The sequence below is a fragment of the Strix aluco genome, chromosome 33, assembly GCF_031877795.1.
Source record: "Strix aluco isolate bStrAlu1 chromosome 33, bStrAlu1.hap1, whole genome shotgun sequence".
Taxonomy (NCBI): domain Eukaryota; kingdom Metazoa; phylum Chordata; class Aves; order Strigiformes; family Strigidae; genus Strix; species Strix aluco.
The window spans coordinates 2,516,249-2,542,234 of record NC_133963.1 but is presented as its reverse complement, the minus strand read 5'-3'; the positions used below and the strand labels follow the sequence as shown (position 1 = coordinate 2,542,234).

Below are 25,986 nucleotides of genomic sequence, written 5' to 3'. Positions count from 1 at the left end.
TCCCGCCGCTTCCACACGCCGCCGGCTCCGGCGTGGCCCCGCCCCTCCAGTCCCCACCTCTGCCCTTTCCGCTCCCCATTGGCCGGCGCTCTACGCCCCCGCCTCCCCCTCTCCTTCCGATTGGCCGCGCGCGCTGCCATCACGGCGCTGGTGGGGCCCTGGCCGCGCCGCCAGAGGGCGGGAACAGCTCGTACGGTGGGGAAGCAATCGAGCGCCGAGCGGCCAGGGGCAGCGAGTTAAGCGCCGAGCGATGGAGCACGCCCATCGAAAGTGACTCGGGGGCGGGGGGAACCCGAAAACGGGGCGTGTCACCCCCGACTGTCCCCACCCGTGTCACCCCCCTGGTCCTGCACAGGGTGTCCCCACTCGTGTCAACCCCCCAATCCAAAGCTGGGTGTCCCCTTGTCTGCCCCCCGCCCCCCCCCCCCCGCCCCGTGGGTGCCAAGGCGGGATTGTGGTGACGAGGTGGCACGGACAAACATCTCAAAGAGCTTTATGGCACAACCCGCCCCTCGCCCCCCCTTGGGGGGGGGTCCCCAAACCACTGGGGGGGGCGGTCACAGACTTGGGGTGAGGGGTTCTGGCTGGCTCCATCAGCGCCAGGTCACACCTAGAGGTGGGGAGGGGGGGAAGAAATGAGGGTTAAAATGGGGTGGGGGGAGAGAAATGGGGGGTGCCAGGGTGGGGGGGGGTCTTGCGGGGGCTCACCCGGGTGGCAGAAGCACGTGGCGGTCGCCGCTCCCTCCCCAAGGGGCTTGTGCCAGGGCCCCCCCCCGTCTCTGGCGTGCGGCTGTGGCCAAAAAAGCCTGTGAGATCCCCAAAATCGGGGTGTATGCCCCAACCCCCCCCAAAAAAAGTCTCACCTCTCCCCCATCAGCCGCCGCCGCCGCCGCGCCGCCAGCGCCAGCACCACGCCGGGACCCAGCAGGGCGAGGGGGACGGCGCAGGCCAGGGCAAGGGGAGCGGGAGGCCGGTGCTGGGGGGCCGGTGGGGGCCCCCCAACTTCCTCCTCGCAGCGGGACCCCATAAATCCGGGGGGCAAGCGCAGACGTGGCCAGAGAAGTGGGTGTAGCAGGTGCCCCCGTGCAGGCAGGGGCCGGAGGCGCAGGCGTCGGCGCGGCGTCGGCAATCGGCGCCGGCGTAACCGAGGGTGCAAGAGCAGGTGAAGGAGTTGGCACCATCCTGGCAGGTGCCGCCGTTGGCGCAGGGGTTGGGGGTACAGTCGTCGGCGTTGCGTTCGCACCGGCGCCCCGAAAAGCCCGGCCGGCATTTGCAAATGGCGCCGCGACCCAAGTCCTGGCACTGGCCGCCTGCGCCGGGGATGGGGTCACGGTGGGGGGGTCAGTGGCACCGAATGGCGCCAGGGCGAGGGGGACGCGGGGGGACGTGGGGGACACGGGGGGATGTGGGGGACACAGGGGACCACTCACCGTGCAGGCAGAGGTGATCGTCGCAGCGGTCGGCGCGGCGCTCGCAGTATGTAAAAGCCGCGGAAACCGGGGGGGGCAGCGGCAGGTGTAGCCGGTGCCGGGGGGCCGGGGCGCAGGCGCCGCCGTTGAAGCAGGGACCGAGGGCGCACGGGGACGGCGGCACCTCCGGGAGAGGCTCCAGCATTGCCAACCGTCCCCCAGCCGGGAGGAGTGACGCCGAAAAAAAACGCTGGGATGGAGGTTTCAGGGGCCGTTGCTGGCACTGCTGGTGCCACCGGGGCTGCCACCGGTGCTTCCAGGGCCACCATCGGTGCTGCCGGTGCCACCGCCGGTGCTTCCAGGGCCACCATCGGTGCCACCGGTGCCACAGCTGGTGCTGCCAGCACCGCTGCCGGTGCTACCGGGGCTGCCGGTGCTTCCGGTGCCCGTCCCGGGCCGGGGGGGGGGGGTGTCGCAGCGCAGCCCCGGGGAGTCACTGCCGTGACCCTGCGTGGGCAGCACCGTTACCGGGAGGGTGGGGATGGGGGGTACCGGAGCACCCCCTCCCTCCTCCCCACCCAGGGGAGCACTGGGGGTGCCGGGGTGGGGTGGGGGGGGGTCCCTCTCACCATGCAGGTGCCGCCGTTGGTGCAGGTGCTGCCGGTGCTGGGGGGGGCACAGGCTTCCTGGCACCCCCCTGCGGGGAGAACGGGGTGTCAGGGGCACCCCAAAACTCAGGGAGCACCCTGGGGTGCTGGTGGCCCCTCCCAAGAAAAATGGGGGAGCCCTGGGGGGGGATGGGAAGGGTGCTGGGGGCCCCCCCCCAGGGGTGGTACTCACGGCGGGTGCAGCAGGGGGGCCAGCAGCGGCGGGGGGGGTGGCAGGCGGGGGGGGCAGCGGCGGGTGCAGGGGGGGCAGCGGGGGGTGCAGCGGGGCCCGCGGGATGGAGGGCGGCAGCGCAGGCGGGTGCCGAAGCGTAGGCCCCCCCCGGCACCCCCCCGCCAGGGACCCCCCGGGGAGAGGTGCTGCCGGGCTACCGTGCGCCCCAAGAGTCGGCCCTGGGGCCCTGGGGCACCCGTCAGCACCCACAGACACCCCCGGGCCCCCCCAAACCCCCCCTTTTGCCCCTCTAACTCTCCCCCCCCTCAAGGATTCCCATTCACACCCCCCTCCATAATGTCCAGGATTCCCCTTTGCCCCTCAAACCCTCATTTGCCCCCACAGGTCACCAACTTCCCCCCCAAACCCCATTTCACCCCCCCGACCCCTATTTGTCCCCCATTTGCCCCCCAACCCTCCAAGCTCTCATCTACTCCCTCCCCTGCCCCCCCTTATCCCTCATCCACCCCCTATGACACCTCCACCTCCCCCACCTCCCCAATATCAGGAGCCCATATTTGCCCCCCCAGGACCCTATTTGCCCCCCCCCCCCCGCCGCCCCCAACCGCAAGAGCTCCCCAAGTCCCCCCCACTCACCCCCAGAGCCTTTGGCCTCCTCCAGCCGCCATGACTCGATGACGAGGGAGACGGTGCCCTGGGGGGGGAGGGCAAAAATTGGGGGTGGGGTTGGTGTGTCATTCCTGGTCCCTTGGGGCTCCCAGAACCATTGTTGGGGTGGGGGGGGGGGTGTGTTAAGACTTTGCAGGGGTCCTCACCGGCCAAGGGAAGGCAAAAGGCAGGTGGAGGATGCGGGGTGCCCCCGGGGCAGGGGGGGGTCCGGGGGGGGCTGTGGGCAACCCCCAGGCTGCAGCCAACCCCCCCGGGGGGGCCGCAAGCAGAGGCGGAAGATGAGGCGACAGGAGGGGGGGCCCCCACACGGTCCCCCCGGGCCCCCCCGTGCCGACAGCACCCGCAGCTCCAACACTCCGGCTGGCTGCACCTGCAGGGGGTGTGTTAGCGACCCAGGAGCCCCCCCTCAGCACCCCAAAACACCCCTCAGGGACACCCCAGCACCCAAATATCCCTCCAAAGTCACCCAAATACCCCCAAGCACCCCAAAATGTCCTCTTAGGACCCTCCTGATCCTCCCCAGCATCCCAAATGTGCCCCAAGGACCCTGAGACTCCCCAGGGACACTCCAAATTCCTGGAGCCCCCCCCCCACTACAAACAGCCCCCCTGGGACTCCCAAAATACCCCCCCCCCCAGTATCCCAAATACCCCTCCTGGAACTCCCCCTGCCCCAACACCCACTTGGGACCACAAAGAGACACCCGAAGCACTCTAGGAAGTCCCATTCCCCCCCCTACTCCGTCCCCCCCAAATTGCCAAGTCTCTCCCCCACACCCTAAGACCCCCCCGGGCCCCTCCAGCCCCCTCCCTGGGTCAGACTCACCCGTGGGGGGCAGAGGAGGGCAAGGAGGGCGACCAGCAGCAGCGCAGCCATGGCCAGCACTGGCAGTGGGGGGGCCGGATCCAGGCCCGGGGTCCCACCTGGTCTCAGGGCTCAGCGGGGTCTGAGCCCACCACCCGCCTCCCCGACCCCTTTCTAAGGGCCAAGCCCCGCCCCCCCGCAGGCCACACCCATGCCCCACCCCTCCTCATAGACCACACCCCCACAGGGGATGCAGGCCACCCTCGAGGGGCATCCGGCCCAATAACCCCCCCAAAAAGGCCCAGATCCAGTCCCATAACCCCCCCCCCAAAAGGGCCTGGATCTGTCCCGATAACCCCCCCCCAAAAAGGGCCTGAATCCCGCCCAATAACCCCCCCAAAAAGGCCCAGATCCAGCCCAATACCCCCCCACAAAAAGCGCCTGGATCTGTCCCCATAACCCCCCCCCAAAAGGTCCAGATCCAGGCCAATAACCCCCCACAAAAGGGTCCAGATCCAGCTCCATAACCCCCCAAAAAGGTCCAGATCCAGCCCAATAATCCCCCAAAAAAGGGTCCAGATCCAGTCCAATAACCCCCTCAGAAGGGCCTGGATCCATCCCCATAACCCCCCCCAAAAAGGGTCCAGATCCAGCCAGTAACTCCCCCAAAAAAGGGTCCAGATCCAGACCAATAACCCCCAAAATATTCAGTTCCATCCCCATAACCCCCCCAAAAAGGGCCTGGATCCATCCCCATACACCCCCCCAAAAAGCCAAGATCCAGCCCAATAACCCCCCAAAAGGCCCAAATCTGGCCCAATAACCCCCCCAAAAAGACCCTGGATCCATCCCCATAACTCCCCTCAAAAAAGGCCCAGATCCAGCCCAGCAACTCCGCCCCCCCACCAAGCCTGCATCCAGCCCCACAAATCCCCCCCCCAAATATCCCAGATCCCTCCCAGCACCGGGGGGGCGGTGTGTGCCACTCCACGCGCCCCCCCCAAGCAGCACACTGCACCCACACCTTGACATCACCCTTTATTCACACCCCCTGCCCCCCCCCGCCAAAAACCCACCCCCAAACACCTCAAAAACGGGGGCCACGCCGGCGCCTCCAACCTCATTGTCCATGTCCGGGTGATGCGTTACCCGCTGCTCCCACGGCGGCCGGGGCACGTCACCCCCCCACCGCCCCCCCCAAACATCATGGCGCCGTCGTGATGACGTCACGGCCCCGTGGTGATGACATCACGCTGACATCACTGCTGCTTGGAGCGCGGCCAAAGGCGCCCGGTCAGGCCGCCCAGAAAAAGCCCCGTCGGCTTCTTCCCCTGTGCCAACTCGGCCAGGCGCTGCTGCTCCTCCTGCACTCCGCCCCGATTTGGGGTAAAAACAGCCGTTATGGGTAACAAGGGTCTGTCACCCCCCCTCCCCGCTCTCCCAGCGTGTCCCCACCTCCTCCAGCTGCAACCGGCGGCGTTTAAAAGCCGCCAGCGGATCCTCCTCCAGCGCGTAATTCTCCAGCACCGTCCGGACGTCTTCCACCCCGCTGAGGGCGATGGCTGAGGGGACAGAGAAAAAGGAGGTTTGAAGGGGGGGGGGGGGGGGGTGTCAAGGAGGGGGGTAACCGGGATGTTTGGGGCGTTTTTATTCACTTTTGAGGAAAGCAGTGAGGTCGTAGAGCGCGCGGTCGTCAGAGCTGCCGTCCCAGCGAGGCAGCGCCAGCCCGTTGTAGGGCTGCAGGCAAAAAGCTTCTCTCCGGCAATCCACCACCACCACCTTGGCGGGGTCTCTGTTGAGGCAGGAAATATCCTGGGGGGGGGACAAGGAGGTGCTGGAGAAGGGTGAGGGGTCACCAAAGTGCCTGTCCCCCCTCCCTGTCCCCAAACCTTGACGTGGTGCCCATCCATGTAGCGGGTGGCGTCACGGAAGAGGCGGTAGGAGACGAAGCCGTGGGGGTCTACGCTGTCGATGAGGGGGAAGGCGGTCTAGTGGGGGGGAAACGGGGGGATGTGAGAGGGTGAGGGCACCCCGCGGTGGTCCTGTGACCCTCCCCGGGTGGCTGTGTCCCCCATTTTGCGCTCACCATGCCGGTTTCGGAGGTGAAGACGACGATCTCGTAGAGGGGAGCGAGTTGTTGGAGGAGGCTCTCGATGCCGGGCGCTTCTTGAAGCGCCAACCGGTGACAAGCTACTTTGGGGGGGACAGAAAGGTGTGAAAAAGGGGGGGGGGTGACAGCGTAGGGGGGCACGGGAGGGTTTGGGGGACACTCACCGACCACTCGGGATGCAGCAGGACGTCGGTGAGCTCGATGACGAGGGTGTAGGGGGGCTGGTAGTAGGGTTCACGCAGGGGGTCTGGCAGCAGTTTGGGCTGGTGGGCTCGATGATCATCTGGGGGGGTTCACAGGGAGGGATGGAGCCCCCCACACAGCCCCCCCTGAGCATGGGGACAAGCCACCAGCGTGGGGACAAGGGTCCCCAAAAAGGGGACGGAGTACAGGGGGGGCAAGGGGTGGAGCGTGGGGACAAAGCACCCCGGCAAATGGGGACAAAGCCCCCCCCTCGTGACAAAGACCCCAAAGTGGGGATGAGAACCCCAGATCAGTGAGAGGGGACCCCAAAACAGGGACAAATGTCCCCAGAATGGGGATGGGGGACCCCAAAGAAGGATGTGACTCCCCAGCACTAGAACAAGGTACCCCAAAATGGGGTGGGGATACAAAATATCCTCAAAATGTCCCAAAATAGGGACGAAGCTCCTGGAAAGGTGATAAAGCTCTCAGGATGGGGACAGCCACCCCCAAACAGATGAAGCCCCCCTAAAATGAGGGAAACCCCCCCCCCCAAAATGGGTCCCCACGCACCTGCCTGTAGTCCTTGAAGTACTTGTAGGTCCTGCGGAGCTGCTGGATGCCCACGGGGTCTGCGGAGCCAAGGCCAGCGTGGGTGAGGGTCACCCAGGGTCCCTGCTGTCCCCAAGGGGGGTGACATTCCACCCCCAATCCCTCCACCAGGACAAAGACCAAAGCGGTCCCAAATGAAAGCCCCTTTTGGGTAACAACAGGGTGTTAAAAACATTGTAAAAGCCTCTGGCTGCGACACCGAGGTGTCAAACGGCCCCAGGGGTGTCACTCACCGCCATCGAACTCATCAGGGATCTGTGGGGAGAAAAGGGGGGGACAGCAAGAAGGTGACATCAGAGGGGGGGTCCCAGCGGTGCCACAGGGGTGGGGGACGCGCAAGGTGACAGGGACAATTCGCAGGTGGGTGACGCTGCTCCCGTGCGTTTCCTTCCGCCAACTGATGTCACCCCGCTGATGTCCCCATCCCCCGCTGGTGTCATTGCCACCTGCTCAGTGCTCCCCTCTGTCACCCCGTTTGATGTCCCCATGTCCCCCCCCACAGCCGGATGCCGGGCAGGGCAATTCACACCTGCCTGCGCATCAAAACCCCCCTCAACACCTCCCAGATTCTCAAAAAAAGAGGGTTTGGGTGACAAAAAACACCTCCCCAGGGTGTGAGAAAGATGGTCGGTCCTTTTGGGGACACGCTGCTCCCCTCAGGGACGCAGGGCCCTGATGCCCACCTGACGCAAAAACTCCAAAATAAGGGAAAACGGCAATAAAAAGGGACAGACATGGGGAAGGGAGGGACAAGGGGAAGGTGCTGAGCCCCCGTGATGTCCCCAGCTGACCCAAAGGGCAGGAGGGGACACTGGCCCAGCCTAAGAGGGGGAACGGCCGCCGAGAGCCCCTCACCTTGGCCCCGTGTTCATCCACTGCGTTGCTGCCTGTGGGAGGGGGAGAGCAGAGATCAGGGGGGGGACTGTGGTGGCCCGGTGGCACAGTGGCGGGGGGGGAACAGGGACAGGTGGGGGACACCAGGACTCACCGAAGATGTAGACGAGTGCCACGCCAGTGCCAGCACCCAGCAGCCCCGCCAATCGCAGGGCTAAGCGCCGGGCGGCCGCCATCCGCTCCCGCCGCTCTTCCTCCTCCTCCTCTGGGCCCCCGGTGTGTCCCAGGGGTCCTTCTGTCGCCTGTGGGGCGAGGGGACACAGAGAGGGGGGGTGGACACTGTGATGAGGGGCTTGGGGACAGCCGAAGATAGCAAGGGGCATCTGGGGAGTCCCAGGGACAGTCAAGAAGCTTCCTAGGACCTTTGGGGACACTTGGGGACCCCAGGTATGTCTGAGGATGGTCAGGGACACCCAGAGAGCCCCAGGGACCTCTAGGGACTCCCAGGGATGTCTGAGGATGGTCAGGGACGCTCAGAGAGCCCCAGAGACATTTGGGGATGGGCAGGGAGTTCTGGGGGTGGCCGAGGATGGCCAGGGACAACCAGAGGACCCTGGGAATAGCCATAGAGGCCTAGAGGTGGCCGAGGATGGCCAGCGACAGCCGGGGAGCTCTGGGAACACCCAGCGCCAGTCAGAGACCCCCGGGGGCTCCCGGGGAGGGCTGGGGCCCCCCGAGGAAAGACAGGGACAGGCGCGGGGACCCCAGAGAAGCCCGGGGACAGCTGGGGACACCCGTGGAGCCCCCGTGCCCCCCTCCCCACCCCGCCCGCCAGCCCGTCCCCTCAGGCCCAGGCCCAGCTTCAGCCCCATCGCGGCCCCCACCTGGTGCCGCTGCAGCCGCTCCCGCAGCACCGCCTCGGTACCGGTGGTGCCGCTGGCGGCCCGGCCCAGCGCGGCGCGGGCCGGGCGGGCGCCCAGGGCGGCGCGAACCCCGCAGACCGCCGCCACCACCCGCCCCGCCGCCGCCACCGCCGCCGCCGCCGCCGCCGCCGCCATCTTCCCGCACCGCGCGCCCCAGGGCGCAGGCGCGGCCGCCGCAGCCAATCCCCTCGCTGTGCTTCCAGCCAATGAGCGGCGGCAACACGGGAGAAACGGGGCGGGAGCAAGACGCGAGGGGCGGGGACTGAGGGCCGGCCACCAATGGCTGCGCGGCTGCTGGCCAATGGCGGCGGCGGGGAGGCGGGGCCAGCGTCGGAGAGCCAATGAGAGGAGGAGGCGGAAGCGGAGGCGGGCTGTAAGGGTGCAGCATGTGCGCGGCCGGCGCTGAAGAGGCTTCAGCCCCCGCCCCGGAGCGGGGTCCCGGTTCAACACCCCCCACCCCCCCGCGGGTCCCGCTTCAACCCTCTCTCCGCCCCCCGGGGGGCAGAGTAACCCCTTTCCCCAGCCCTGTGGGGCACAGGGGCCCTGGTTCACACACACACACCCACCCCCCAAGCTTTACAGGCCCCCCCAGAAGGCAGCACAGAAGAGGGGGTGCTGCACCCACGGGCGTTTATTTGACAACTAAACCTTGTTACAACCAGCAACACTGAACAGGGGGAAAATACCGGGTGTGTAGGAGGAAACCGGGGGAAAAAAAACGGGTGTGTAGAAAGAAACGGGGAAAATAACCAGGTGTGTAGAAAGAAAACGGGGGGCAACAGGGGGGAGGAGTGAGGGGGGCACAGGGGGTCCCCCTCAAGCCTCCAGCAGTTTGCCGAGGAAGCGGAGGTTGAGGATCTTAAGCTGTTCCTCTAAATCCATGCGGACGATCCCATCCTCCCCATCGATGCTGAGCAGGATCCCAGTGGCTTCACGGTCCTCCCCCAGGATCACCTTGACCTGAGGTGGGGGGCAAATGGGGGGAGAGTGGGCCTTGAGGGGGCTGGTGGGGGGTCCCAGGGGTGCTGGGAGGGCACCAGAGGGGTTGTGGGGAGGTCCCAGGGGGGCTGGGGTAGCACCTGAGGGGATCTAGAAGGTCCCCAAAGGAGCATGCGGTGGTGGGGGGAGTGTTGGGGGGCCCAAGATAAAGGATGGGGCTGGGGGGGGGGGCCCTACCTTGTTGCTCTTGGTGGGGGTGACGGGCTCCAGGTGCTCACTGGAGATGCTCACCACCTTCTCGCTGTCCTTCAGGTAGACGGAGCACATCCCGCCCTATAAAAACAATAAAAAGAGGGGTGGAAGATCAGCATCACCATGTGTGTTACCCCCTCCCTGCCCCAAAACCACCCCCCCCGGGACAGGGGGGTCTCACCGTGACGCTGCGGATGACGCCGGTCTGTCCCACCGCCTGACTGTCCAGGTAGGAGTCACGGACCTTCACCTGGATGTCGGTGGTCACCCAGTCGCTGGAGCTCTGCTCGATCCCCGAGCCAGGGGTGTGGGGGTTGTACCCCCCCGGGGAGGGGGCCCCAGGGGTCATGGGGCTGTAGCCCACGGGGCTGGGGCTGGGGCTGGCCTGGGGAGAGAGAGAAAGCGGTGTTGGGGGGCTACAAGGAGGGGTTTGGGGGTCATAATGGGGCTATGAGAGGGTTTGGGGGGTTGTAGGGAGTTCAGAGGGGTGTATGGGGGCTACAAGGGGAGTTACCGGGGTTTGTAGGGAGTTTAGGAGGGTGCAGAGTGACTATGAGGGGATTTAGGGGGTTATATGGGTGTCGAGGCTTGTAGGGGGAGTGGTGAGGGCATTTAGGGGGTTATATGGGGCTATGTGGGAGTTTTGGGGGGTGTAGGGGTCTATGAGGAAGTTTGGGGGGGGCTATAGTGTGTCTACGAGGACTATGGGGGTTGTAGGGGGAGATGAGGGGTTATATGGGGGTTGTGGGGGGCTATGAGGGAGTTTAAGAGAGCTACAGGGTGGCTGGGGGGTACCTGGTAAGCCATGGGTGACGGCGTGGGGTGGTAGCTGGCCGGCGAGTGGGTGTTCTGGTAGCCCACAGGGCTGGGGGCCACTTGGTGGTAGCTCTGGGGGCTGGGGCTGGGCTGGTAGGAGCCCTGCGGTGAGGGGACGGCATAGGGCGAGAACTGGTCTGTGTTGTACCTGTTGGGTGGGGGGGGGTAGGAGAGCTGGCACCCCCAGAGCACAATTTGGGGGGGGCTCTGGGGATGGGGTTGGAGGATTTGGGGTCCTCCCGGGCCAACACTGCAGCCTGGGGGCACAGTTTGCACCCAGGGCTGAGGTTTGGGGTCCCCCAGGAGCACAATCCCCCTGCCCCAGAGGAGCAGTTGGGGGTCCCCCAGAGCATGCTGGGGGGTAGGGGGGGGACACTCACATGGCCGGCGTGCCTGGGGTCTGAGGGTTGTAGGGCTGGTTGACTTGGGGGGACGAGGGGTCCGGGTACCCGGGGGTTTGGGGGTTCGGGGTACCCCCGTAGCCCTGCGGCGAGGGCGTGGGCTCATCGTCGAAGCCGTACTCGAAGTCCTCGTCGGCCCTATGGGGGCGGGGGGAAACGGACAAGTGTCATCGTCACAGTGCAGGGACCCCAGAAAGGGGCCATCCCGGTTGTTAGGTATTGGAAATTGGGTATTGGAAATTGGGTATGGGAAGTGTGAGGAAGGCAAAAGAGCAAAACAGTGAGAAATTCCCAGCAGTGAGACGTTTTCCTTGACAGCGAGTGCCCAGAATAAACACAGGACGGGGGGGTTGGGGGCGATGGTCCAGTGATTTGTGGTTGGTGTGGCGCCAAGGAGGAATGCGAAGCGAGGTGCAGGCCGTGCGGTCCCATCCTTTCCCTCAAGGGCAGATTTATCTCCTGTTCTGCTCGGTTCCCTCGAAATAGGATTTTTTGTAGCAACCCGCCAGCTCTGTGCCTCATCCTCCCTTCTTCCCACACAAGCTGCACCCGCCGTACCAAGCCGACCCTGCTTCCCGCCCTCTCTCTTTTCCCCACAAAAACCCGCCGTGCCCCTTGGCACCACGAAACTAATTCTGTTATTAATGATAGAATAACGATTTGACTCCAGTCCCCCCGCTCACCGCGCCTACTACAGTAAATAGTACCCCAAGTCTGTACCTGCCTGGGAGGGACGATAATCCGACCCCAAACCGGAGGGACAGACGGACGGGTTTGTGCTCTCCCCCCCCAGAGGGGACGCCCTTTGGTAAGATCCCCTGGGCCACCCGAGTGTGTCCCCGGGACTGTGTGTGTGTGATTGCCATCGGTTTGGTTTGCTTTCTCTTTTTGTGTGTCGTGCTCTAGAGCCAACCTGCGGTTTGTGCATTTATCGCAGGCAATCTTCAAGAATCTGTAGATGTTGCCTGAAAATAAACCGTCCTGTTGGTGAACCTGACGGTTTCTCCCGAGTGCCTGCTCGGGCCGGGTCAGACTTACAGTCACGGGCCCAGCTGGTGTATTAATCCCAACAGAATGTAATACCTATGAAGGGGTAAGTCCAGCCGCCCCTCGCCCCTCTGACCGCTGAGGGCCGGCTAGAACCCAAGGGGATTTATCTCTCACCAAATTCATCTCCTACCCTAAACGCAACACCGGTGATGGGGGACCCCCCTGTTAAACGGGGGACCCCCCCGGCCCTACCTGGAGGGGGTGTTGGGGTTGTTGGGGTCCCAGGCGCCGCTCTGGGCGGGCGTGCGGCTGCCGTCGTGCAGCGGCGTCTGCGAGCCGTAGTGCGGCGTGCGGCTGCCTGCCAGGGGCACCCGGCGGCTCCGTCAGGCTCCCCTGAGCCCCCTTTGGCTGGGGGGACCCCCAAGAGCCCCCCCTTTGGCTGGGGGACGCCTCCCCGAGCCCCCCTTTGGCTGAGGGGACCCCTCTGAGCCCCCCCTTCTCTGTGTCCTACTTCAGCCCTGTCACCTCTGTGTCCCCCAAAGTGCCATCTCAGCCTGGTCCATCCCCCTTCAAGTCACCCCAGTTTCCCCTCTGTGTGTCCCCAATCCCTGTCCCCTCCACCCCTGTGTCACCCCAAACCCCTCCATGTCCCCCAAGATCCCCCTAATCCCCGTTCCCTCCATCCCGCCATATTCCCTCAACATCCCATCTCATTCCAGTCCATCCCCTGGGCCACCCCAATGTCCGCTCTGTGTCGCCCTAATCCTTGTCCCCTCTGTCCCTGGGGTCCCCCCAAAACCCTCCAGGTCCCCCCAATCCTCGTTCCCTCCATCCCGCTGTGTCCCCCCAATGTCCCATCTCATCCCAGTCCACCTCCCAGGCCACCCCAATGTCCCCTCTGTGTCCCCAGGGTGCCCCAATCCCCGAAGTCCCCCCCCGGTGCCACTCACCGTCGTGCAGGGGGGTCTGTGAGCCGTACATGGGGGTGCGGGAGCCAGAGCCGTACATGGGGGTCTGGGAGCCGTACATTGGGGTGCGCCCGTAGGCTGATGTCATCCCACCCGGGCGGCGTGAGCCCCTGCAGGGACACAGGGGTGTCAGGGGAGAGGGACACGGTGCCTGGGGGGGCACAGACCCCCTAAAAAAGCCCTGCTTGTGTCTGTGGGTGTCACCCACCCGCAGGGGAGGTGCTGGCCCAAACCTCACCACCCCTGAGGGCCACCCAGACCCCTCGAGGGGTCCTTGAGGGCCACCCTGATCTCTCAGGGGGTCCCTGAGGGCCACCCTGACCCTTCAGAGGGTCCCTAAGGGCCACCCTGACCCTTCAGAGGGTCCCTGAGGGCCACCCTGACGCCTCACGGGGTCCCTGAGGGCCACCCTGACGCCTCACGGGGTCCCTGTCCCCCGCACTCACACGGTGGTCAGGCGCTGGCGGTCCACCGAGATGGTCTGGCAGGTGGAGTGCAGCTCCACACGAGCCGTCGACTCCGTCGCATCCTTCACCACCCCAATGTAACCTGTGGGGCGGGATGGGGGCTCAAAGAGGGGGGGTCCAGGCATCCCCGAGGCCTCCCCCTCTTCTGTTTGGGGGTACAAACAGGCACCCAGAGCCCCGCTGGAAGGTGCCCCCACCTTTGTAGGGTCCTTGGGAGATGCGGACCGTCTGCCCAATGAGGTCGTTATCCCGCCGCCCGCGGCCACGGCTCATGCCGCCGCCGCCAAAACCACCACGTTGGCCTGTAGGATCGGGATAAAGGCTTGGGGGGGGGTCCTTAGGGACACCCCCGTGGCCTCGGGGACACCCCCAACCACTCACCAGCCCCACTGGGGTGCATCGGGCTGCTGATACGGGGGCTCATAGGGGCGAAGCCCCCCACGGTGAAGTTGGTGACGTCCCGCGGCTGCGAGAGGGGAGAGAAAACAGCGCTTGGAGTGGGGGGGAGCAGCGGAAAAACTGGGGGGGCTGCAGGGAAGTTGGGGGGCTGCAGCCCTCCCTGGCAGTCCCTGGGGGTGTCCCTCACCTTGGAGCCCCCCGCCAGGACTAGGTGCCGGGTTTTGCAGACGAACATTCCACCGTTTTCCACCAGCTTCTTGCAGTGCAGGAAAGCGAAGCCCCGGAAAAGGTGCCGGATCTCCCCCTCGCGGCCCTGCCCCGGGAAAAAGGGGGGAGTTATGCCCTGGGAAAAAGGGGGGGGACAAGCCCCAAGGTGACCCCAACAATGGGAAGGACCCAGGAGGGGTGCTGGGAGGGATCCAGTGTCCCCCTCAGTGCTGGGAAGGATGCGAGAGGGACCCCAAATACACCACGGACCCCCGCCATGGTGCCCAGCCCGCAGCAGGGAGTGTCCCCAAAGCAGGGACAGACCCAGGGGGGACCTGGTGTCCCCTCAGTGCCAGGAGGGACACCAAATACATCAAGGACCCCCCCGTGGTGCTCAGCTCACCCCAGGGATGGTCCCCGAAGCAGGGACATACCCAGGGGGGACCTGGTGTCCCCTCAGTGCCAGGAGGGACACCAAATACACCAAGGACCCCCCCATGGTGCCCAGCTCACCCCAGGGATGGTCCCCGAAGCAGGGACAGACCCAGAACAGCCCTGGGAACCTTCCGAGCACCAGGAGGGGCCTGTTGCCCCTCCCCCCCACCCCGGACCCCCCCCTCAAACCCCAGAAGCCCCTACCGAGTGCGGCCCGTCGATGACTTTGACGATGTCCTTGACGTGGATGTTGTTCTGCTCCGAGTCGAGGGCCACAGCGAAGCGATTGTCCTTCTTCCTGGTGACAGCCTGGTGCCGCACTGTCACCACCTTCCCATACATGTTTAGCACCTGCAGGGACAGCAAGAGGCTGGGAGACTGGCGGGGGGCAGCCAAAAACTGGGACACCCCCCTCCCCGCTTGCTCCAGGGTAAAAGGCACAGCTCTGAGCACGAGAAAACCCCAACTGGGACACAGATGCGGCTCTTCCCGGCGTCCCCGGGGAGCTGGGACTCACCTGGAAGGTCTCTCGCTCCAGGCGGACGATGACACCCACAGTTTGGGGGTCCAGCTGCACCAGCTCGCCCCACTCGTGCTGGCCCCCAACATCCACACCAGACGCTGTCTCCGAGCAGAGCTGCAGGTCCCGGGGCAGAACTTTGAGCTGGGGGTGAGAAGCGTGAGAATGCAGCCGTTTCCCCTCCTTTTCCCCCCAAAAAACAGCCTGTTTCGGGTCAGGACGTGAACATTTCACCCCCCAAATACCTCGTGCATGGTGAGGTCGGAGAAAAGGATAACAAAGTTTTCCTCCACTCTCACGATCAGCCCCGTGTCGCCCTCGAAACGCCCCGCGATCACTTTGACGTGGTCGCCCATCTTGAAATATTTCCGCAGCTCCTGAGCCGGGAACTCCAACATGTCCTGGGGAAGGAAAAAAAACCCACCATGAGCACGGGGAAAAGGGGCTGGGGGTGTCCCTGGGGGGGGCCGTCGTTGCTCCCCGGGGACTCCTCGACCTTCAAATCCTCGTGTTTGGGCATGATGGTGATTTTGTTGCCGTCGACGCTGAGGATTTTGCCTTGCAGGTTGATCAGCTCGCCCTCGCACACCTCCACGTTGTCACCGGGCTGGAAGTTGTGCTCTCGTTCCTTCCCTGGGTGTGGGAGGGGGGGGACAGTGAGGGTACAGCGCCACAGGCAGGGGGTGACAGGGACATGGGGGTGGCACCCACTTACCTGTGCTCTCCGTCACCACCTCCAGGTCGATGCCTTCGGGCTGGTCCTCGAACTTCTCCAGCTCGGACAGGGTGGGCTTCACCCCCTCCGTTATCTGCCGAGATAGGATGGAAAACGTTGCTGCTGAGGAGTCACCCAACGCCCCTTGGCGTTAGAAAGGAAGCGGTTTGGGGGGAAAAACGGTGAGTTTTGGGTTTAAACCCCAGCGGTGGCGCTCACCACGGCCGACATGGCGAAGCTCTTGAAGAGGAATCCCTTGCGGCTGTAGCGGTTGCCTTCAAAGATGAGAAAGTCGCCGTCGGACGCCACGTCACCTCCCAGGGACCTGGGGCAAAACCCGAATCACCCCTTGGGTGGGCAGAAGCACCCCCCAAAAGGGTCAAAAGCCCCCCCTCCGCGATAGCAGCTCTGCCGGGGGGGACCTTTTTGGGCCACGTCTGATGTCGCAATCACCTACCGAATCTTCTCGGCGTCGAAAAGCCGCTGTGGGGGTCGCTTGAATTTCTTCCTCTTGGCAAACCAGTCCTTCTGTGGGGGGAGGGGGGCAGCAGGGAGGTGAGCAAAGAGAGACGGCGGGGCTGGGGGTGCCAGCACCGTCCCCTCGGGGAGGCCCTAAGGGCCATCCTGACCCTTCAGAGGGTCCCTGAGGGCCACCCAGACCTCTCGGGGGGTCCCTGAGGGCCACCCAGACTCCTTGGGGGGCCACCCTGACCCCTCAGGGCATCCCCGAGGGCCACCCAGACCCGTCAGGGGGCCACCCAGACCCCTTGGGGGGTCCCTGAGGGCCACCCCAGACCCTTCAGAGGTGGCCAGGGGTGCCAGCGCCATCCCGGCGGGGATCCCCTTACCAAGCTCATGCGGGCTTTGATGCGGTCGAAGTCGATGCGGGGGATCATTTTGAGGGAAATCTGGTTCTGGCTGGGCTCGACGTAATCCACCTGAGGGGCACAACCGCCGGGGGGTGAGCTGGCTGCGTGTCCCCGCCCCTGTCCACCGCAGCGTCCCCGTTTCCTTCCCCTCCTCACCTGGGCGATGTCATCTTTGTAGATCCCCCTTTTGAGGCGCACCCAAGATTTGGGTTTGAGGTTGGTGACTTCTTTGACCACTTTGAGGACGTCGGTCATCTCCTTGATGGGAACCATCTGCTGGTTCCAGTAGCCCATGCGCAGGTTGCCCACCCCCTCGATCGCCTGCTTGACGTGCGTCTGTTTGTAGGCCTCCACGTAGATGTAACCCTTGACGTGCTCGGGGGCCACCACCGATTTGATCTGCAGGGGCTGGAGGACAAGGGGACACGTTGGGGACACCCTGCTGCTCCCACCACTCCCCCGCCCCCGCCAGTTCCCCAACGGCCTCACCGTGTCGGTGAACTGGTAAGCGATGAATTTCCGCATCAGAGCGACGGCTGTGGTGCGCTCCTCGCCGATCTGGGGACAAAAAACACGTTTTAGGGTACGTTGCCCCCGCCTCTTCACACCAAGCTCTGCTCTGCACAACCCCCCCCTCCAAAAACCCACCTTGCACTTCACAGTCCAAAGATTGGGGTCCCTGCATGGGGGCAGAGAAAAAAACGCTGGTACAGGGTGGCTCGTCCCAATTTGCTCCTTTTTTCCTCCAAAACCACATAGGTTTCCCCCCCCCCCAGCCCCGCAAACCACATGAGGTTTTTTCCCCCCCCCAACCACATGAGGTTTTTCCCCACCCCCAAAACCATGTGGGGTTCCCCCCCGCCCCACTCCGGGGGACTCACTTGACTCCAGGCAGCAGCTGCTGCTGTGTGATGTCATCCGAGAGCTCATCGGAGCCACCGTAAATGCTAAAAAAACAGAGGGAAAATTATAAAAATACAACATAAGAACCGGTGGGGAGATGGGGGCAGCTGCTCCGCATTGCGCTGGGGACGAGGACGGGGACTCACGTTTCTCCCACTGAGGACTTGGCGTATTTTTTCATGTAATACTCGCCCAGCTCCTCCTCGCGTTGGTCCCTGGGGAAGGAAAAAAGAATGGGGGGGGGAAGGCGTCAGTGCAGCCCCCACCGCCCCGCCGGACAGCCGGACACACGGACGGAGCCACCATCACCTCCAGAGGTTTTGCAGCCGCCGAGCGCCGGAACGATCTTCATCCAGCACCACGTTATCGATGTTGGAAGCTACGAGGAAGAGGAAGGGTTGAGATGTCGCCCGCGGGGGGATGGGGGGGGGGGGGTGGAGAGTGGGCTTGGCCCCGGAGTTGGGGGACAGATGGAAATGTGGGGAGGGGGGTGTGGGGGGGTGATTTGGGCTTACCTTCGATCTCTTCTGCTCGGGAACAAGGAGTGGCGGTGGAGGATGGAGCAAATAATAGCGGCAAAACCACCCGCGGGTGAGGGGGGAACAAAGGGGAAGGAATCAAAATTCAGACGGTGGCACAGGGAGGGAAAAGGACGGGGAGCAGGGGGGGAAGTAAAAGCAAAATAAAAACCCCAGGCGAGCGCGGATGAGATGTGCTGAGCGGAAGGACACGGGGACGGAGGGACGGACAGACAGACGCGCCATCCCTCCCGCCCCCCCCAAGTGGTGAGTTTTGGAGGGGGGAAAGGGGCCTGGGAGGGAGGGTAAGAGCTGGAAGGCAGGGGTTGGCCCCCCCCAGAGCCACACCACTGTGGGGCTGCGCTTCCATCCTCTTCCTCCGGCCTCCAGGATGGGGAAGGGAGCTGGAGGGGGGCCCCAAAGGCCCGCCCCCCCCCCCCAAGCCCCACGGAGCCCCCAAAGCAGTGTGGGGACTCTCCTCACCTTTCTCCAGGATGTCCTCGGCCCCGTCCTCCCACTGGTCCTCATCCTCGTACTCGTCATCCACATCTAGGGGGGGTCAGGGAGGTGAGTGAGGCTGGGGTGGGGGGGCAGGAGCAACCCCCCCAACACCCCCACGGCCCCCCCAGCTCACCAGCCTCATCCAGGATGAAACCGCCATGGCGCGGCTTCTTGGCTGGTCGGTCGTCATCTTCCTCCTCCTCCTCCTCATCATACTCCTCCTCTTCTTCTTCCTCCTCCTCCTCAGCTTCCTCCTTCTCGCTGCCAGCAGCGCTGGCACGCTCCTCCTCGGCCTAGGGAGTTTTGGGGGGGGGGGGGGGGGGTGTGAGTGAGGAAGAGCACACACGCACACCCCCCCCCCCCCACTAGTTGTAGCCTTCAGCCTCACCTCGTTCTCCTCAGCCTCCTCAGCCTCGCTGCTGCGCTCGCTCTCGTCCTCCGAGAAGTTGCTGTCGTCGCTGTCCGACATGGCGGCGCTGGGGGGTCTGGGGGGTGGGAAATGGGGGTGTCCCGGGGGGACGGGCGGGGGGGTCGGGGGTGTCCTGGGGGTTGGGCAGGGGGGTCTGGGGGTGTTCTGGGGGGGGGCGGGGGGTGGGAAAAGGGGTCTGGGCGTGTAATATGGGGGTGCCCCGGCGGGGGAGGGGACACAGGCCGCCCCGGGCAGCCCCTCACCAGAGGCCTAAGCCCCAGATCTGGCCCCAGCAGGGGGGGCGATCTCTGGGGGGACCCCGCCGCCGCCGCCTCCTTACCCGCACGGGACGGCGGCTCCGCTCTAGGCCCCGGCCCCGCTGTCGGCTGCGGCCTCGGCCCGGCAGGGCCTCGCTACCGGTCCCGCTCCGGCCGCCTCGTCTCGCGAGAGCCGCTCCGGCGTCACGTGACGGGGGCGCAGCCCCGACCGCGGTCACCCGCCCCTCAGCGGCGGCGCGCGACGGCGGCGCGCGAGGGTCAAATCCCGCGGCGCGAAGGCCGCGAGCGCACTGGGGCGCGGCGGGGGAGCGACGTCACGCGGCCGATATCAGAGAAAAAAGTTTATTCACCAAAACCCAGGCGTTTACCCCCCAAAACTGGGGTAACCACCCCCCTGGGTCCCCCCATGAGTACAGAGGAGCCGATATCAGAAAAAAACCAGTTTATTCACCAAAATCCAGGCATTTGCCCAACAAAACTAGGGGGTCCAGCACCCCCACGTCCCCCCCTTCCCAATTCCGTCCCCCCCCGCGGGGGTCAGCACCTCCAAACCCTACACTGGGCCCCCCATTTCCACGCTCAGACCCCACGCTGCGCAGCAGGACCCCCCAAGTCGCCTTCTGATCCCTGTGGGAGTTTTAGGGGGGGGGTGTGTGTTTCAAAAATCCTGCTGCAGCGGGGGGGGGATCAGCACCCCTCCACACAGCACGCTTGCACTCAGACCTCTGCACATGGTACCAAGACCCCCCAAACCCCCCATATTCACCCCCAGACCACCGTGGGAAGTTTTGGGGGGAGTCCATGACCTCTGTGGGGACCCCCAAAACACTCAGGGCCCCCCCGGGGGGGGCAGCTTGCCGGTGATTTTGTTGGCCCCCTCCAGCAGAGCGTTGTGGATGTCCTTGGCGCCGGCGATCTGGGCCTTGATGAGGGGCAGGTATTGGGTGTAGGGGAGGGTCTCACCTGCCCCCCCCTCACCTTTGGGGGCTGCCGGCACCAGGGCGGGGGCGTGTTTGGCGCTGTCGAAGCTCTGCGAGAGGCACTCGTGGGCCAGGCGCTGTGGGGGGAGGGACACACACACACATGTTGGGGGTCATTGCGGAGAGGACACACACAGCAGAGGGGACAAGATTGGGGGGGCAGGGATGGGACAGCAGGGTGAGGATGGTGCTAAGGGGACTGGGGTTTGGGGGGGGCAACAATGTCACTGGGGGTGTGGGGACCACGCTGCGGGGGGACAGGGACAGCGGGAGGGGGCTCAGGGGGGTTGTGACTCACAAGGCAGAGCTCCAGCTGGTCGCAGAGGGCGTAAAACTCCTCCAGACTCTTGTCGAAGCGCTGCAGGGCTCCGTCGGCGCTCTTCCTGCGAGGGGGGGCCCCTGTCAGCACCACTGCCGCCCCCCCACGGTGTGGCAGGGACACTGGGGAACTCGGGGAAGGGACTGGGGGGCGCTGGGGGGCACTGAGATGGGGGATATCGGGGGACGGTCACTCACTGCCCGTTGTCGATGCTGGAGTTCTGCACCAGGTTCTGTGCTGCCACTTTCATCAGGGTCTGCGGAAGGGGGGGGAAGGGGTCAGGGGGACACGGCCACGCCGGGGGGTGGGGACACACACACGCGGCCCCACGCGTGTCACCCGGCAGCGGTGACCCATTTTGGGGGGGTCGCGGCCGGTCCTGGCCCTTCCCAGCACCGCGCCCCCTGGGGCGGTAGCCCCGCCCACTCTCGGCGTCAGGCCCCGCCCCCGCGTAGCATCAGAACGCCCCGCCATGTCGGCCCCGCCCACCGCCGCCGTAGGCCCCGCCCACCTGCAGGCTCTCCTTCAGTTGCGGGATCAGGAGGCGGAACCGCTGCACCGGGTCGAAGTCCTGCGCCTGCGCAGCCGCCACCTGCGCCGGCAGCGACGGCCCCGGGGGCTGCCCCGGCCCCGGAGCCTGCCCCGGTACTGCTCCCGGCCCGGGGGCGGCGGGCATAGGCGGCGGCGGCGGTGCGGGAGCGGCGGCCGGGCCCGGGCCTGGGCCCGGCCCCGTTGGCGGCGGTTGCGGGGGCGCCGCCATCTTCCCAGCGCGCGCCTGGCTTCGGCTCCCGGCCGGCCCCGCGCGCCGGGCAGTGACGTCAGGACGAGGGGTCCTGGCGCGGCCCGGATGTAGTTGCCCTCTCCGTGCCTGCGCAGGGCCCGGCCCCGGCCCCGCCATGGCTCCCACTATCCAGACACAGGCGCAGCGGGAGGAGCCGGGCCACAGGTACGGGCCGTCATGGGCCTGACGTCACGACGGGGGGGAGGGAGGGGACCGGACGGTCTGGGTCCCCTCGTGATGTCACACGCTCCGGGACGGGGTGGTGGAGACCTGGGGGGGGGGCCCTCGTGACGTCATAACGCCCGTGGGGGGTTTGGGGGTCCCAGACACTCGTGTGCCATCGTGACGTCACAGCGCACACGCAACCAGTGTCCCTCCCTGACGTCACAGCGCACCTGGGGGGTGGTTCTGGGTGTCGGGGTCCTCTCATGACATCATAGCATACGGGGGGGGGGGGGGTGTGTGCCTGCGTCCTCTTGTGACATCATGGCGCAAGGGTGGGGCTCCCTGATGACGTCATAGCGCGTGGGGGTGCTGTTATGACATCATAGCGTGTGTGTGTTTTGGGGGGTGTTTTGGGGAGGTTTGAGTTTTTTTGGTGGGTGTTTTGGGCGGTTGGGGGTATTTTGGGCGGGGTTTGGGAGCTTTTGGGTTTTCGGAGGGTGTTTTGGGGTGCCTGAACGTGCCCCGATTTGTGCAGTACAAGGCGACGTCACTGGAGAAGCAGCACAAACACGACCTGCTGACGGAGCCCGACCTGGGCGTCACCATCGACCTCATCAACCCCGACACCTACCGCATCGACCCCACCGGTGGGGGGTCTGGGGACACCCCAGATTGGGGTGGGGGGGGTACCCATAGGGGATGGGTGCAGCCACCCCAGGGCTGAGGGACACCCCGGGAGCTCCCCCAAGGGGCTGAGCTGCCAGTTGGGGTTGGGGGGACCCAAAAATTGAGGGGGGGGACACCCCAACCCTGTGGGGAACCCCAAAATTGTGGGGAGACCCCAACAGCGGAAGTGAGGAGCCAGATTTCCCCGTGTGTTCCCACCCCGCACAGTGCTCCTCGACCCGGCGGATGAGAAGCTGCTGGAGGAGGAAATCCAAGCACCCACCAGCTCCAAGAGGTACCGGGCAGGGGACACCCCCAAAACCGAGCTGGAGGGGGCACATGGCACCCCCAAATCACACCGAGTGGGGGGACACACCGCAAATCCCCCCTGTTTCCATGACACTGTCCCACAGGGGAAACTGAGGCACAGAAACCCCCTTCCAAGGGGAATCTGAGGTGGAGAGGGCACTTTTGGTGGCAGAACGGTGATTTTCAAGATGTGGGGGGGTGGTTGTGGGGGTGTTGCCCCCCCTCAACACCCCCTTTTTGCCCCCAAACCCCCTTTTTTTTTGCTCCCCCCAAGATGTGGATCAACCCCTGCGCCCAAGTCATCTTCGACTCGGACCCAGCGCCCGAGGACACGAGCGGCCCGGCTGCGCTGGAGATGATGCCCCAGGCCATGATCAGGTGCTTGGAAAAGAGGGGGGGACACCCCCCCACATTTTTTGGGGGGTCTTTGTGTCCTGTGTCCCTTCCCCACACCCCTTTTAACCCCTTCCTGCCCGCAGGGGGATGATGGACGAGAAAGGGTACCAGTTCATGGCTTATTTCTTACCGGTGGAGGAGACGCTGCGGAAGCGGGACCAGGAGGAGGAGATGGATTACGCCCCCGAGGATGTGTGTGGGAGGGTCCCCTATAGCTGGGGGGGCCCCCTAAAGCTTGGGGGGCCCTTATACTTGGGGGGTGGAGTTTGGGGTCTGGGGGATCTTGGGAGTCCGGGGGCTGCAGGGGGGTCCTGGGGGGTCCCTATGGGTGCTTGAGCCCCGCCCCCCCCCCGCCAGCCAGAACACTGGGGGGGTCCCTGGGGTGGGTGGATTTGGGCAGGGGGGGTGAGTTTGGAGTCTGGGTGGGGAGTTCAGGGTCTTGGAGGGGGGGGGGGTTCAGGTGGGGTCTGGGGAATTTGGGAGGGGTCTGGGGGGCATTGGGGGGTCCCTATGGGTGCTTGAGCCGCCACCCCCCCCCCCCCCCCCCCTCCCTGCCTGCCAGGACACTGGGGGGGGTCGATTTGGGCAGGGGGGGACACACAACACAAGCTTCAGGATCTGGCAGGGGGGAGTCCAGGGGTGGGGTGGGGGTGAGGCAGGGTCAGGGGATTTGGGAGGGACCTGGGGGGTGCTGGGAAGGGTCTGGGGGGGGTCCCAAGGGTGCCTGACCCCCTCCCCTTTCCTCAGGGTGCAGCTGAGCAAGCAGCGGGCGCGGGCGGGGGTGCAGTTGGGCACCAACGCGGTGCTGGTGGTGAAACACCGCGACATGAACGAGAAGGAGCTGGAAACTCAGGTATGGGGGGGTGTGTGGTATTGGGGACCCCCTGCCAACCCCCCTGGGATGCAGAGGGGACCCAGGCATCTGGTTGACCCCCCCATTTTCTGACCCCCCCAGGAAGTGCAGAGGGCACAGCTGGAGAACGACGAGCCTGAGGAGGAGGAAGAGGAGGAGATGGAGGCTGAGAAGGAGGCGGTGGGATAATGTACGGGGTGGGGGGGGGATCCCCGGGAGGGGGCCAGAGTGTTGTGGGCCCCCCCACAACCCCCCATAATCTTGTCCCCTCCTCCTCTTCCTCCTTCTCCAGACGAAGAGTGTGAGAAAGGCAGCGAGAGCGAAGGGGGAGCGAGTGGTGAGGAGGAGGAGGCCGAAGGCTCCGGGAGCAGCAGCGAGCGGGGCGGGGGGGGCTCGGCCTGCAGTGAGGAAGACGATGAGGCTGAAGATGAGGAAGAGGAGGAGGAAGAGGAAGGTGGCCAGGGGGGCTGCTCGCGACCAGGAGGAGATTTTCAGCAGCGATGAAGAGGAGGAAGAGTCTGAGGTGGGGGGAAGCGAGGGGGGGCCCCCCTACAGCCCCCGCTGCCCCCGCCTGAGCCCCAGCAACGCCTCCAACTCCTCCAGCAACTGACCTGCCCCCCCCATCCCTATTTTGGGGTAAAAACCAGGCACTTTGGGTTTGTTGTTTTTTTTTTTCTCTTTAATAATGTAGTGATGGTTACCAGCCATAGTTGTAACAAAAGTTATTCATAATAAAATGTATCTAAAATAACGTTTTTTACCTTGAAGGGCCGCGACACCCAGACACCCTGATTCCCCCCGCCGCAGCACCCTGGGGGGTGTTTCAGAGAGGTCCTGAGAGATTGGAAACTGGCCAACGTGACGCCCAGAGATAAGAAGGGTCAGAAGGATGATCCGGGAAATTACAGGCCTGTCAGCTTGATGTCGGTGCCCGGGAAGCTGATGGAGCAGCTCAGCCTGAGCACCATCACACAGCACGTGCGGGACAACCAGGGGATCAGGCCCAGTGAGCGGGTTTAGGAAAGGCAGGTCCTGCCTGACAAACCTGATCTCCTTCTACGACAGGGCGACCTGCTCATTGGATGAGGGAAAGGCTGTGGATGTAGTTTACCTTGACTTTAGCAAGGCCTTTGACACCGTTTCCCACAACATTCTTCTGGTGAAACTGGCTGCTCGAGGCTTGGATGATCACACGCTTTGCTGGGTAAAAAACTGGCTGGATGGCCGGGCCCAGAGAGTGGTGGGGAACGGAGTTAAATCCGGTTGGCGGCCGGTCACGAGTGGTGTCCCCCAGGGCTGGGTTTTGGGGCCACTCCTGTTTAACATGTTTATCGATGGTCTGGACGAGGGGATCGAGTGCCCCCTCAGTCAGTTTGCAGATGACACCCAGTTGGGTGGGAGTGTTGATCTCTCGAGGGTAGGGAGGCTCTGCAGAGAGACCTGGCCAGGCTGGAGCGATGGGCTGAGCCCAACGGGAGGAGTTTCACTAAGGCCAAATGCCGGGTGCTGCCCCTGGGCCACAACAACCCCCAGCAGGGCTACAGGCTGGGGGAGGAGTGGCTGGAGAGCTGCCAGTCAGAGAGGGACCTGGGGGGTGATTGATGGATAACGAGCCAGCGCTGTGCCCAGGTGGCCAAAAAGGCCAATGGCATCATCCTGGCTTGTATCAGCCCTAGCGTGGCCAGCAGGGACAGGGAAGGGATCTCACCCCTGTGCTCGGCCGCCCCTCGATGAGTGGGTTCAGTTTTGGGGCTCCTCACCCCAAAAAGGCCATTGAGGTGCTGGAATGTGGCCAGAGAAGAACGAAACTAGTGAAGGATCCAGAGAACAAGTCTTAGGAGGAGCAGCTGAGGGAACTGGGGGGGTTTAGTCTGGAGAAGAGGAGGCTGAGGGGAGACCTCCTGGCCCTCTGCAACTCCCTGAAAGGAGGGTGCAGAGAGGGGGGAGGAGTCTCTTGAGCCAAGGACCCAGCGCCAGGACAAGAGGGAATGGCCTCAAGCTGCGCCAGGGCAGGGTCAGACTGGCTCTTAGGAAGGATTTCTTTGCAGAAGGGGTTGTTGGGCGTTGGAATGGGCTGCCCAGGGCAGGGGGGGAGTCCCCATCCCTGGAGGGGTTGAAGAGTCGGGTTGACCCAGCGCTGAGGGATCTGAAGCAGGGTGGGTGTTCTGGAGCCATGGGCTTCGTCTGAAGGCCCCGTAGAGCAACAGAACAACTCAGCACATGGGTATCAGCCCATCTACCTCACCCCACCTAAAGAGGGTTTGTACTGTAAAAAGGAGAGTTGGGCCTCGAAAAAGGAGGGTTGGGAGGATGAAAAGGGGGCTGTTAACCATCGAGTCAAAGCTTTGGGCTCTGCAAGTGAAGCTCTGAGAGCTGTGATGGGGGTTTGTGCCCTAAATGTGAGGGGTTGTCTATGAAAAATGAACGCTTGGAGTATAAAAATGAGGTTTTGGACCCTACAAATGAGGGCTTAGAGTAGGAAAATGAGGCAGGATTGGGTCCAAAAATAGTGCCACCTCTAAAATTGGAGGGACCCCAAAATGGGG

The 25,986-nt window shown here is 64.6% G+C and overlaps 5 protein-coding genes across 7 annotated transcripts; 1 reads left to right on the top strand and 4 right to left on the bottom strand.

Moving 5' to 3' along the window:
• Window positions 1–477: 477 nt before the first annotated feature.
• Window positions 478–4,913, bottom strand: DLL3 (delta like canonical Notch ligand 3). Its single transcript, XM_074810159.1, is given in 15 exon segments — window positions 478–610; window positions 709–790; window positions 864–1,032; window positions 1,035–1,310; window positions 1,431–1,485; window positions 1,488–1,530; window positions 1,532–1,716; window positions 1,718–1,916; window positions 2,039–2,302; window positions 2,304–2,475; window positions 2,886–2,943; window positions 3,065–3,133; window positions 3,135–3,288; window positions 3,744–3,841; window positions 4,842–4,913. Coding segments are annotated over 15 exon segments (1,842 nt in total). The 5' UTR covers window positions 4,854–4,913; the 3' UTR covers window positions 478–604.
• Window positions 4,804–8,502, bottom strand: TIMM50 (translocase of inner mitochondrial membrane 50). The gene is given in 13 exon segments (XM_074810145.1): window positions 4,804–5,086; window positions 5,178–5,284; window positions 5,378–5,534; window positions 5,612–5,710; window positions 5,809–5,885; window positions 5,888–5,912; window positions 5,997–6,091; window positions 6,094–6,115; window positions 6,589–6,647; window positions 6,861–6,882; window positions 7,483–7,514; window positions 7,616–7,763; window positions 8,346–8,502. Coding segments are annotated over 12 exon segments (882 nt in total). The 5' UTR covers window positions 7,698–7,763; window positions 8,346–8,502; the 3' UTR covers window positions 4,804–4,981.
• A 495-nt stretch (window positions 8,503–8,997) lies between these two features.
• On the bottom strand, window positions 8,998–19,173 carry SUPT5H (SPT5 homolog, DSIF elongation factor subunit). 3 transcript variants are annotated; one of them, XM_074810087.1, is made up of 30 exons: window positions 19,034–19,172; window positions 18,673–18,769; window positions 18,418–18,577; window positions 18,267–18,332; window positions 17,781–17,792; window positions 17,575–17,644; window positions 17,412–17,480; window positions 17,244–17,309; window positions 17,011–17,041; window positions 16,852–16,920; window positions 16,519–16,770; window positions 16,342–16,431; window positions 15,951–16,021; window positions 15,713–15,818; window positions 15,494–15,587; window positions 15,275–15,411; window positions 15,024–15,179; window positions 14,776–14,922; window positions 14,463–14,609; window positions 13,804–13,929; window positions 13,599–13,683; window positions 13,415–13,519; window positions 13,197–13,299; window positions 12,733–12,860; window positions 12,035–12,140; window positions 10,772–10,930; window positions 10,371–10,539; window positions 9,757–9,960; window positions 9,561–9,656; window positions 8,998–9,344 (listed from the first exon to the last, which is right to left on the bottom strand). In XM_074810087.1, the coding sequence occupies exons 2-30, from the start codon at window positions 18,751–18,753 to the stop codon at window positions 9,201–9,203; spliced, it is 3,249 nt and encodes a 1,082-aa protein (XP_074666188.1). In that variant the 5' UTR covers window positions 18,754–18,769; window positions 19,034–19,172; the 3' UTR covers window positions 8,998–9,200. The 3 variants fall into 3 exon arrangements, 2 of the variants coding, with proteins under 2 accessions (XP_074666188.1, XP_074666189.1); XM_074810088.1 differs by lacking the exon at window positions 17,781–17,792; XR_012621232.1 differs by lacking the exons at window positions 8,998–9,344; window positions 12,035–12,140 and having other exon boundaries at window positions 19,034–19,173.
• A 627-nt stretch (window positions 19,174–19,800) lies between these two features.
• MED29 (mediator complex subunit 29) lies at window positions 19,801–20,946 on the bottom strand. The gene is made up of 4 exons (XM_074809990.1): window positions 20,782–20,946; window positions 20,468–20,526; window positions 20,250–20,334; window positions 19,801–20,028 (listed from the first exon to the last, which is right to left on the bottom strand). The coding sequence occupies exons 1-4, from the start codon at window positions 20,944–20,946 to the stop codon at window positions 19,801–19,803; spliced, it is 537 nt and encodes a 178-aa protein (XP_074666091.1).
• A 64-nt stretch (window positions 20,947–21,010) lies between these two features.
• Window positions 21,011–24,191, top strand: PAF1 (PAF1 homolog, Paf1/RNA polymerase II complex component). Its single transcript, XM_074809989.1, is given in 10 exon segments — window positions 21,011–21,216; window positions 21,378–21,463; window positions 21,642–21,863; window positions 22,111–22,244; window positions 22,466–22,569; window positions 22,671–22,781; window positions 23,335–23,440; window positions 23,543–23,630; window positions 23,733–23,907; window positions 23,909–24,191. Coding segments are annotated over 10 exon segments (1,218 nt in total). The 5' UTR covers window positions 21,011–21,166; the 3' UTR covers window positions 24,051–24,191.
• Window positions 24,192–25,986: the final 1,795 nt, after the last annotated feature.

Bases quoted from the DNA above. Each gene is read 5' to 3' on its own strand.
- SUPT5H (XM_074810087.1), bottom strand. From the start codon at position 18,753: ATGTCGGACAGCGACGACAGCAACTTCTCGGAGGACGAGAGCGAGCGC. The intron at 18,578-18,672 runs GTGAGGCTGAAG...AAAACTCCCTAG, and splicing joins AGGAGGCTGAGGAGAACGAG to GCCGAGGAGGAGCGTGCCAG. The intron at 10,931-12,034 runs GTAGGGCCGGGG...CCGCCCCCATAG, and splicing joins AACCCCAACACCCCCTCCAG to GGCCGACGAGGACTTCGAGT.
- MED29 (XM_074809990.1), bottom strand. From the start codon at position 20,946: ATGCCCGCCGCCCCCGGGCCGGGAGCAGTACCGGGGCAGGCTCCGGGG. The intron at 20,527-20,781 runs GTGGGCGGGGCC...CCCCTTCCGCAG, and splicing joins AACTGAAGGAGAGCCTGCAG to ACCCTGATGAAAGTGGCAGC. The intron at 20,335-20,467 runs GTGAGTGACCGT...CCCCCCTCGCAG, and splicing joins TCCAGCATCGACAACGGGCA to GAAGAGCGCCGACGGAGCCC.